Source organism: Bubalus kerabau, chromosome 21 (genome assembly GCF_029407905.1).
Source record: "Bubalus kerabau isolate K-KA32 ecotype Philippines breed swamp buffalo chromosome 21, PCC_UOA_SB_1v2, whole genome shotgun sequence".
NCBI lineage: Eukaryota > Metazoa > Chordata > Mammalia > Artiodactyla > Bovidae > Bubalus > Bubalus kerabau.
Window position 1 is genome coordinate 7125001 of NC_073644.1, and position 12088 is coordinate 7137088.

At 36.8% G+C, this 12088-nt stretch overlaps 1 protein-coding gene across 5 annotated transcripts in view; it reads right to left on the minus strand.

The window, feature by feature from the left end:
- The window catches only part of ZNF407 (zinc finger protein 407), a 384300-nt gene that overhangs the window by 341255 nt on the left and 30957 nt on the right, over window positions 1-12088 (minus strand). For all 5 annotated transcript variants that reach the window (XM_055558909.1, XM_055558911.1, XM_055558910.1 and 2 more), the window contains exon 3: window positions 7361-7475. In XM_055558909.1, coding sequence (XP_055414884.1) covers window positions 7361-7475 — 115 coding nt within the window. The remainder of the gene's footprint in view (window positions 1-7360; window positions 7476-12088) is intronic.

The window sequence follows — 12088 nt, forward strand, 5'->3', positions numbered from 1 at the left end:
TAATTAGTTGGAACTATATGCTGCATAAAGTTATATGGAACCAGTATTAACGTGTTTCCATTACAATTATCCACAATCAATAGCATTCCTAATTAAAATTACGAACAATGAAATTCTCTTAAAAATAATTCCCCATGGCTGATACCCATGTCCCTTGATTCTGAAGCAGTCATTCACTGCCTACTGGGTTCTCTGCCTCTTCCTTTCACTGCCTATTTCACAGTCCAGAAAAGTAGGAAGACAGACAGACAAGGGGAAAAAAAAAGTGATGGAAAGCAGAGGGAAAAGCCAGCACTCAGCATGGGGGCAGGGCACAGCTCTGTGACCTGGCCCTGGCCACCTGTCCCCTGTCCTCTGCGATCCCCCCTTGGGCAGAGCTGGGGTTCCGGCAGCTCCTGAACCTGCTGTGCCCCTGGCTGAGCATCCCCAAGGCCCTGCCTGGGACGTGCCGCCCCTGGCTCCCTGGCTAGCCCCTACTCACCTTCACAGCAGTGCTACCTACCGGATGAAACATCTTCTGAATCAGCAACAAGATTCAGAAAAGACTGGGCCACTTCTCTGCTTGAGCTTTCTCCATCCATTTGCAGCAGGTATCATTTTGATCTTTTCACCCTAAGAACTAACAGCACTGGCACGTGCTGATGATCCATAAATATTTAATACTTTAAAAAAATCCCCCACTTCATCCCATCTAGCCACGTAAACTCCAGGAATTTCTTGCAGTGTTCTTAAAATCCCACGCTATTCCATACCTCATCACTTTTGCTCTTTTGTTCTCACTAATAAAAAATGTCCAGATTTGCCTTGTATATAAATACCCCTGCATCCTTCAAGACCCAGCTCAGACCTGTGCTCTGAATGAAGCCTTTGCTGGTGCTCCCCAGCAAAGCCAGGCACCCCTCCACTGTGGACCACCATGCCCTGCTCTTACATCTGCCTCCGAGTCTGTCTCCTACATAGAGCACGTGACCACAGGGCCCTTGCACCACCTGAGCCCATCGAAGAGGAAATGCTCAAGAACATGCCCCATAGGAAATGAACAAACATTTCAATCATGACTGTACTTCCCTCCCTATCTACACTTCCAACGTCTCTCAGTCTTGGACAAATCGAAGAGCAAAGCCCTGTGGAAAGCAAAGGAATTTAAGAAACACATGAACAGGAAGAGGGAGGGAGAAAACAGGCTAATAATAAAAAGAAAACACAGGACAAGCAAAGAAAACGAGGGGAGTAGCTGCCCTCCTGCATTTCACTCCCGGGAAATAATAAAGAATCCCCTGATTCCATAACAGGTTTTTAGAGTCACCATGGAACATTTTAAAATGAAAATAAAGCAAAAATTACTTAAGTCACTGAGATAAGACTTTTTCACTGCAAAAGACCTTAGAGACAGAGGTCAATGTTCTCAACCATGACACCAACAAAGGACAATGTGTATTCTATTGCTATTTTCTTACGAGTTGATCTATCTCACTGCTTTGGAATAAATCTATAACCCGACTCTTTGAGGCAAAAGTGCAAGAAAACACTTATCACAAAAGAGGAGCACAGGACATGGTTTGACACAGAAGCTCTCGTCTCCTTGTGAGGAGACACAGGAGAGGGTTTCTTTCGCTTCTTCTCCATTTTCCTAACCTTGCCCTCAACGCTCTCCTGGGTTCACAAAATGGCTCGCTGGAAAATCTCCTATAATCATATCTGTGAAAGAGTGTGATTTATTTTAATATAATTACTATGGTATCTCTTAGATTTTCAAAATAAAGGTGATTTGTTTAAAAAAATATAAATTAACATCCATTCACTATTTAAATGGTATTTCAAGGACTTCAGCATCAGAAAAATACACTAACCATTAGTGTAAATGTGGTTATTCCTCACTGACAGGGAGAGAGAAAATAAGCATTACATGGGAATTTTAGATTTTTCAAACTAAAAGCAAAAGTATATCATTAAACAGAAAGCATTAAAATATTATAGAGATAAAACATGTAATATGTCCTGTATAATAAGAGTACTTGAATGTTAATTTTGATTTTTACAAAACTGAGAGATGCTACCCTTCATATTGTTACAAGCATAATGTGTGACACAATATAAAACCAAGTTTTTCTGTCTCTTTTTTCTATATCCCTTTAACCAAAACAATCAGCCAAACGAAAAGCTTATTTTCTTTGGATACATCTGTAGATATGATGGCTGTAATTAACTGTTCAGCTAAAAATGCAATTCCATGGTGCTTTTAATGATTTAGGTATACACAGCTTTAGTGCTCAAAGCAGACTAAAAATAGTGATTTTAATTTATTCCTGCTGCCTACAATTACCCACAACCATGTATTTTTAAATATTTCCAGCCTATAAAAATTACTAATTTTTGCCACTTGTGTTTATCTGCATTTAGACTTTGATTTGGATAAATTAAGCTCTCAAGTGTTCCTTGCTTTATGAAACTCTGCATGTTGTACACTTCAACACAAATAAATGACTTGTACCATTAGAGGTTTAAATAATGTAATGTACTTCATGCTCAGCCTGAAGCTGGATTCCAATGAAGTTGCTAATGCACGTAATGATTAAGTGTAACTCAAATACTAACTGTGTTGTTGAAAACATGACAGGCAATAATTTGGTCTATTATATTCTGCCATTTAATTGCCTAGTACAGACATTCTCTGACACGCTATGAAGCAATGATTTACAATTATTCAAGCTGCAAAGGTCAGAAAGTGACATTATAATCATCTACATAGAGATCCCTTCTAATGCACAAAAACTAGGTAATGCCACACACACACACACAAAAAAAAGGAGTTTTACTGCATTAGTAACTTTCTATTTAAGGTTTTTTAAGCCAACTGAGAATAAACAGTTCATAAGCACATTAATATACAATAGAAAATGTCTAGAATCTTTCCATGAACCAGAGATGACAGATTCCGTAAATGGTCTTATTCCCTCCTGACTAGGTAAGTACTACTCAACTGTTTAACTCCATATACAAGATTCAAGACTAGATACAGGGAACTCAGTCAGAAAATTGCATAATCCCTAAATCATGGATACTGGGGTCTTTGTGAATAATGGCATAAAAAGTTAGGCTTCATCTCCCAGGTTTCCTGAAATCACAGGCCACTTGCTAATTTTCTAATAACTCTTTTTTGTAGTAATTAGTAAGGAAAAACAAAAAGCCAAGATGATCAATTTTACCCCTCTCATTCTAATGGAAAGACAATAAAATCTTCACTCTTTTAGGCATTATTTCTGTCCTACTAACATGTTCAATTTGTAACCACTCATGCGCAATGAATCAACACATAAAGAACGAGGAAAACTAAAATTATTTAAAACAACTTTTTAATATGAGAAAAGTGAAACAGAGAGAGACCAGAAAAAAGAAAGAGAAAGAGACTGAATACAAGAATGTTAAAGTAAAACACAGTGCAAGCAAATTTTTAAAATAATATAAGTCTGAGAAAAGCAGAAAACAAAAGCGGCTAGGGGCTGGAAGGAAGCAAGTACAGTTACCACACGCTAGAGAAAACAACCAGGGAGAAAAAAATAAGTACAAATGAAAATTAGTAACTAAAACAACAGACATCACACAAGCAAAGAAATAAAGAAAAAGCACAGCTAAAAGGAAGGAAACAGGGATCTACCATTACTACCACATAATTTACCTCCACCACTAAAAATACTTTTACTCTCAAGTCTGCCATCTGTACAATGGGAGTAATAAATATGAGATGAGCAATCTCATGAAACTGGACTCAACAAATGAAATGGATGTTAATTAAGTATACCCTAAACCACAGCACTCCATAAATACTATTTATACTTGAGAGTATAATATATACACATGTGTGTGCATGTGTGTGTATACAAACATGGAGAAAAAGATTATCAAAATAAATTTAAATGAATGTAACAAAACATGGTTTCCATAATGATGCTCTTAAGCCACTGAGATTTTAAGCTCTTGACTACTAAAAAATAACAAAGGTAACGATCATGGACTTGGTAAAAATGTGTCTACCTATTTTTAAACATATGTTCCCAACAAAACTATTAACTTCTATGTAAGGTGCTTTCTATTATTTTTTTATTTCCTCCCCCACTAAGCCCTATGTCCAACCTGAGGCACATTTTCATTTTAACTATCCATCATTTATAAAATTCACCTAAATTCTATAAAATTCCTCTTGAGGTTATGCTCAGAAGTAAGAAAAACATTAAGAAACTGTAATTCAAAAACTGCTCCTCCTAAAAGTGAAAATAGAGTGAAAGGCTTTTACATGAGTTATCTATAATATGTTCTTAAAACAGGAAGTTCAGAGCAATACATTTTGAAACCTATACCCCGACATAAGCATGTAAACCATGGGTCAACAAAACTTAAATCCTGAGCTCTGAATCCTAGCCAGCATTAGAAATTAGACATCTCATCCATTCAGCTTCTTCTGTCAAATAACTTAAATCCACGATAAGCTGTAGCTAAGATTTGCCGATGAAGGGGAGAGAGATGTTAAAATTGAGCTTAAAAATTCAAAGATCAGTGTAGGTTCAAACAGTGGAAATTAATAGTTTAAAAGGAAGTCTTTATTAAGGGAGTAGCTAATGCAGGACCCTTAAATTAAGTCTTAGTAAATATATATATATATATGATACATATTTGCTGAGCATCCAAAAACTTCTTAAATAAAGATATGAAAAAAATCACATAAATAAACTGATATATTAATTCTCAGCTCAATTCAACAAAATGCACCATTTGTTGTTTTCATCAATTTCACCATAAAATATCAGGTTTTTTTCAAGAGGTTACTAAGGAAAAATAGCACAACAATGTGAGTAATAGTTTCACTGTAAAAATGTGCCTGCTCCACTGTTTTCATATATTATAACTCTATCACAACTGTTTGAAAAACCGTTTCTTTCTTACAACTCAAACAGTGAAAGGACTAGGAATAAAATTTTAAAACAGACACTAAGATGCTAACTACTAAAGAAAAGAAAACACAGGGCAGGACCTTCTGTTTGTGACAAAATTAGAGAGTTAATGTTCCTGAAAGATCACTTCACCTTTGAAAGCATGATTTTTTAAAAGGTAAAATTGATAGCAATTAAAGCTAATGAAGAAATGCAGCATGAGCTGCTTATGTTCAGGAACGGATGGGCCCACCGAGCATTTCTAAGATTATTTAGCCATCAATGATAATGAATCGACATTGTCAGTGATGTGAATGTACCAGTGCTCCCTACTGCCACAAACTTGATAGCCAGTTCTCATTCTGTTCATGTTTTTTACTTGTTTTTAACCTGCATACTGCTCTATCCCTTTGAAACACATGAAACACAGAACAACCTATGGCACTTTGTCCTCAGCACTGAAGGGTATTTCACTCACTACTGTTCTGTGTCAACTACACAGACTCAATAGGCATTCTTCAGTTTACCGAAATTCTTCACAACTTTTAGCTTCACTGTAAAAATATCTCCCCTGTACAAATTATTGTTATGTGACTTTTAAGTCAAATTTTACGTAAACAAATTAAGAATTATTATTTCTTGGTCAAATAAAATTCAACAACTACTGTAATTCTAAGAGATACAGTTTGGGAATCTAGATTGCGTTTTCCACATGCACACATACACATGTAGACCTCTATGACAGCAGCATAAAACTCAACATACCTCCATGTACTGACAACTCTACTCAGGAATCTACTTGGGAATCACTGTATAAACCACAGTGCAACACGTCAGTCGTACATTGTGAGCAATGAGCTAAGCAAGAGCACAGTGCTCAAATCACACCCCCAGAGCCAACCGGTCAGGTTTCTTTCTGACACCACGTGTGTCGGAAACTGCTCTCTGAAAGTCTCTCCTTCTCTTCCCAGGTCTTGATAACACTAATAAAAAAGGAATGGAATCAGGTTTCTAATAATATAGTATGCAAAAACTGTTTACTTATTTCCCAGAAATGAGGATGAAACTGTTTTGTTTCGTTTTGTTTTTGCCAACTTATAGCAAATCTTCACCACAGTCTGGGCCTTCCTCCTTGCTATAATTCACATGGTAAAAACAGAAATGAGATATCTTTTAAAATTCCAAGACCTGGAGCAATTAAAATGCACCATTTGGCACTCGACCCTTGCAGCTAAAATCAGTAGCAACAAAACTCATTCTCCCACTGATCTTCAGGGGGCTTCAGGGCAAAGGTTCATCTTCATTTACTTTAGCTCCAAGTCACTGAACCATCAATTCTGCCAATGAATAAATCACAGACCATGGTTAATAAAACTGCTTGCAAAGTTATTTGTAAAAACTATCTTAAGGGTCAAAAAATGCAACTGCATCCTGGGATGAAATGCACTATCCATTAAAAAACAGAAGCTGTTTGTGACTTAAAAGGTATTTATACAGTAGTGCTAACCAGAAGAATCTTTCACTGAAAAAAGAAACCTAATATAACATGTGCACGTCGCATAATTTAATTGAATCTGAAGTGTTTTGTGAACCAACCATAAGAACTGCAGGTTTCTCAGGTTTCACATAAAGTGTTTTTATATGATGCACTTATTAATTCATTTCTCTAGCATAATAACATTAAAATATACTTATAATCAGAAGTAAGGTATTAAAAACCCAGCTCTGAATGTCCTATGATATACCATAGATGTCATGGCATTTTAAAGCCTTTTAAACATTTCTGCTAAATTAATTAGTTTTACATTAAGCATCTCAGTGCTTCCTATTAAATGTAAGACATTTGAGTGACAATTAAACATTGTGAATGATTCTTTAGGAGGAAAGAGCCATTAACTAAAACAGGAAAACAACTTTTGAAATAAAGTGACACAAAAACATACTTTATACCCTGGTTTTTTAAGCCTCAATAATCAGGTCTCTGAAATGAAATCTTTTTCTGCTTTTTTCCTTATAGAATATGTCCAATGGATCCAAAGAACCATTAATGCGATTAAAATTAGAGCAGTATAGGAAAAGAAAAAAAACATACACATACACTCCTAAAGCTATATTATGTATTTTTTTATGTCTTTAAATGGAATTTACAGTTCTCTCTGGCAATGTGAATGAACATCCTATAATTTAGTCAATTTACAGATTACAGGTTCAAATTGACCTTGTAGCCCATAAAATTGCTCATCTTCAGCACAGGATTAGAAGTGGGAGAAGAATGTCATAACTGTGTTTAAGGAATTTACCATAACAATGGAAAGGAGGATACGCATGCATAATTCTAGCCACTCTTACTCATATCAGTTTTGAATCCTGAAACAATGGATATCCCGCACGTGCTTCCTGGTTCACCGAGGTAGAGATGGTTTCAATTTACTCACCCACAGACATGACACTTGTATTCCCTCATCCCAAGGTGCCTTTTGACATGGTTTCTGGCATCGCCAAGCTGAGCTGTTGCAAAATGGCATATCTTGCACTTGAATGGTTTTGATCCTAAGTAAATTTAACATAAAATATGATTTGAATTTGAATAATACATTACTGATAGTTTTAAAAGAGGCCTAGATCTTAAATCTTACTTATAGTCTAATTAAAATTTTCTGTCCCCAAAATGGAACACTTGCATTCCTTTCTAACTTGAACAGACATGCATTTCATAATTATTCCATTAATAAGACTTTAAAATGTTTCAATGAGTATTTCTAACTTTCAACAACATTTCTAAAATTTAAAGTCAAAAGTGATACACTTGAGCAGTATTAAGTATTAACAGATAAGATGAGCTAAATAATTTCAAATATTTTTCTTACAATTCACAAAAATAGCTTTTAAAGTCACTCAACATTTTAAATGGAACATTTTTAAAACATAAATGCTTATAGAGTAGCTGATACTTTTTAAAATATATTTATTATCAAATAAATTTCTCAGTGGTCACATCCTGGTTCCTTCATATTTCTGCAGCTTTGAATTTATTCACATTATAATGGTATTTCAGATTTTTTTCCTGACATTTATCCCAAATTATTCCCTATATTACTTTTAATAGCACACAGTATAGGAATATACAGTGAATAAATTATTTGCTTTTATGATCATTTTAGAGCCAAAAATCTGTGATGATTCAGCAAATCAGAAGAACTGACATTCTGGCTATTATTGACTTCAAGCACAAGTATTTCAACAAAAAATTTCAACACAGTACCAACTTTTTTTTTAATTTCCTAAAGAAATAAGATTAATCCATACTCAAACATAAGGAGATAAAATTATTTCAGAGTCCACAAACTTATTGTCAGTAATAGGTAGATTCTACCTGGCAAATAGGTACTAATAGATTATCAGTACCCATATTAACAAGAAGCAACACTCTCAAAGTGTAACATGACTATACCATTTTCTAATTCTAACCTTTAAATCCTCAAATAAATCAAAATCATGTTTTTAAAAATCAGTTTAAAACTGTTACAGTGTTTCCAAATTTTTCATAGCATATATAGTACCTACTTGGTGAAGTACCTCTTCTAATATAGTCAGGCAGAATGTGAAATATGTGGACTTTAATACACAAAAAGAGCTCAAATAAAAAAATGCAATAAATCATTTTTGATCAATGGAACTTGGTGCAATGCCCTTGGGAAAAGAAATCCTCCCAGAATACTTTGTTGAAACTGAAGCACTCAGTAAAAAATTTTAGAGTCTTAAATTTCAATTTAATTCCCAAAAGCTGACAAAAAAAGTGAAGCATTTAATTTTAATCTTATAACAGAAATAAAAAAGTCAACAGTACTAAGCACAGGCAGACAAGGTTGAATATTTCACAGTTCAATGACAATGAAGCCAGATCTCTTAATACTTCCATTTCTACTCTGAGAAGTAGATGTAAAATATATTTAGCACCTGAATGGTTATATCTAGTCAGCTTTATATGTTTAAATGTCAAAAGCAGGTTGAGACTGCAGCTTACAGCAATCCCATTCTATCAGTCACATTAGAAACTACAGTTTATTTAAATGATTCTGAAGAAACTAAGCCTATCACTACTTGGAAACATTTCATCTCGACAGGGAATTCTATAAAGGGGCTTGTGAAAGAATAGAGTGAGAAGAATCAATTACCTGCACTTTAAATTACACTGCATTAAAGGTAAGGTAATTAGGAAATTATTAATCAACAAGAACACCAGGGCTCTAAACAAAAAGATAAAGCTCTCTCAACATATGTGTTACAATTTTGGTGAAAGGATTCCAAGTATCTTGTGATTCAGGCCCTCTAGTTCCACCCCAGGAGTCCAGACAGGGACCCCAGGGGCCTGCAACCTAAGGCACATGGCTCCCTGGTAGAGGCTGCGGCTCCTGCGGGCTTCAGCCATCACTGCTGGTGCGCTGACCACGCCTACGTAAGTCACCTTGCTGACTGTTTCCATGCAGAAATCATGGAGGCCCTGAGTGCTTTTTGTATCTTATGCACAGAAGAGATGTATTAACATCTCCTTTCTGTGCCATGAAAATTCTAATACTGGAGACTAGAGGTCACATTTCCTGTACAAGAAAGCAAGAAATGTCCCCACTTTTTTCCTAACTGATGGTGTTTCCATTTTTAAACTTGCCAGGACCATCCCAACATGAATCCAGGCATAGTATTTATCAGGTAAAATTTGTAAAACCTCATATTTTAAATTTGCCTTAGGTTTCCCTGGGGAAGACAATTAAAAATCTGCCTGCAATGCAAGAGACCCAGGTTCAACCCCTGGGTTGGGAAGATCCCCTGGAGGAGAAAATGGCAACCCACTCCAGTATTCATGCCTGGAGAATCCCATGGATAGAGGAGCCTGGTAGACTGCAGTCCATGGGGTCGCAAAGAGTCAGACACAACTGAGTGACTAACACTTTCACTATCACACTTTAGGCATACTGAGATTATCAAATACATATTTATTAGAAATAAGTAAATTATTATTTATTATTAAACCATCCCATTCCTTGGTTTTTGTTTTTGGCTTTATTTTTTTTAATTTGGTCTGTGAGGTTTTCTGAAAGGGGTAAATGAAGAGGGTCTCTAGCCTTCTGGCACCTTCTTACAATTTTACCTACAGAATTCCAAAGACTTTAAGCCTCTCCTCAGGCCTGCACTGGCCTTCCTCAACTTCAGTCACGGTCAACCCCTATGTACACGCTGACGTGACACTTGAAAAATCACAGGAAGACTAGGTCAGAGAGTCAAGGAAGACGGATTCAACCCATCACCTAAAGCTTCTCCACTCCACAGCCTTCCCGACACTGAACACTTCACCCATCCACCTGCTTATTCCTCCATCAACAAAACACTGAGCGCCGCCGCCACGCAGAGCCCGGACGTGAAGCCCTGAGCAGACCTGCGCCCCCGCGCCCTGCGCTGGCCGTGCACAGGCGGAGTCCCCCTAAGCTCCTCTGCCCACGCTGGCCCGGCTGCCACACCAGCCCTGACGTAAGAACCTCCCAGCGAAGCCACCCGCTCCCCGTCTTCCCATATGAAGACTGTGCCAACGGCAGCCGAGAGCGGCTCGGAACAGAAAGCATGGGCTTCAGACAGTCTTCGGGCCTGATGAGCTCCGGTGCGCGCAACTAAAGCCCCGCTGCCTGGACGGGGTGGGAAGAAAGCGACCCACTCTCCCCAGTTCACCCTGAGAGGCCAAGGAGACACTCCTCCTCTGCTGTGCCGACGACCGCACACCAGCAAGCATCGGGAGGCTTTCCCCACAGTCCTTGATGACCAAAACTCGTTTATTTCTTCTAGTGCTGCTTTTGTCGTCTTAAGGATGGGAAGAAAAGGTTACATAAAACATATAGTAAATCACAAAATATGAAAACAGCGATTGGAAGAATAAGCCCTCTTCCAGTCAGCCATTAATAACCATCCTTCAATGACTATCTCATGGATATAAGCAAAGAATCAGAGAGGCAATTCATGCTAAAATGCCCCAAGGAGGGGAAAAAAAGTTGGATTAAAACCTGGAGAGCAATCTCCTCCCAAAAAAAGACTTCAAAACCGAAATGCGGGCTGACATTGGGTACTCAGAAACACAGCTTTTTTTGGTGCCTCAGAACACAATAAAAATGTTCCTACTGATAAGCCCAACACCAGTTGTTAAAAAGTATGCTAACTTTTACTAAATGTTACAATCAATGATGTAACTTATATAAGTAGGGTTACTTTGTCACATATTGATAGTTACCTCACTTTCACATCCACATTAACTTGATTTTAAATGCAATTAATACATATAGTCAAGGAAGACTAATGGACTACATTCTGCACTTAACCTGGTGGACATTTTCAAATGGCACAAGTGACCAGTGCAAACCTATTTTGCATTGTAAACGACTAAATAAATCTTAATGGATTAAGAATGATCAGCTATCAACACACAAGGGAAATTAAGTGCTGAAATGCCTACATTGATTATTTTAAATTATTAGCCTTACTCTGTTCTTGAATTTGTATGCTTTTAGTGAGCTTTAACACATTTACAAGACTTATTGACTATAATTACAAGAGAATTCAAGTAATGGACACATCAATTATGAGCAACATGTCTTGACCAGACAGTTGCATAAAGAATTCTAAAAAGAGCTCCATTAGCATCTTCCTCTTACTTTTACTCAGTTTTATCTGCCTTAAGAGGGCATGCTAAGAAAGTACCTATTTTCTGCATATGTGAACAAGCCTAGTTTCTAAAAACCATATCATTTCAGGAACCGAGCAATAACACGATACCAGCAGAGACGATAATGATGCCAACAAATAACTGCATTTGAACTTATTCCCCAGCAGTGGTTCTACTGCCTGAGAAGAGCTGAGATTGAGAGTACAATGTGTATATTTACCTAGATCAATCTTCTGCTGGTGGCCCTGTTGCTTTTGTCAATGAAAAACTTTTATCTATCTTTAATCACCCTCAACTATTAACAATGTTTCATACTCTTTTGTCTGCCTCCTTATAACCATGCACTAAGTTTCAAAAACTGCATGAATCTAAAGTATAGCTTTAATAATAAGCCATTATTTAAAAGTACAGTAAAATAAACCTTACAGTTTTAATGAAAATATGTTCATTGAAATGTGAA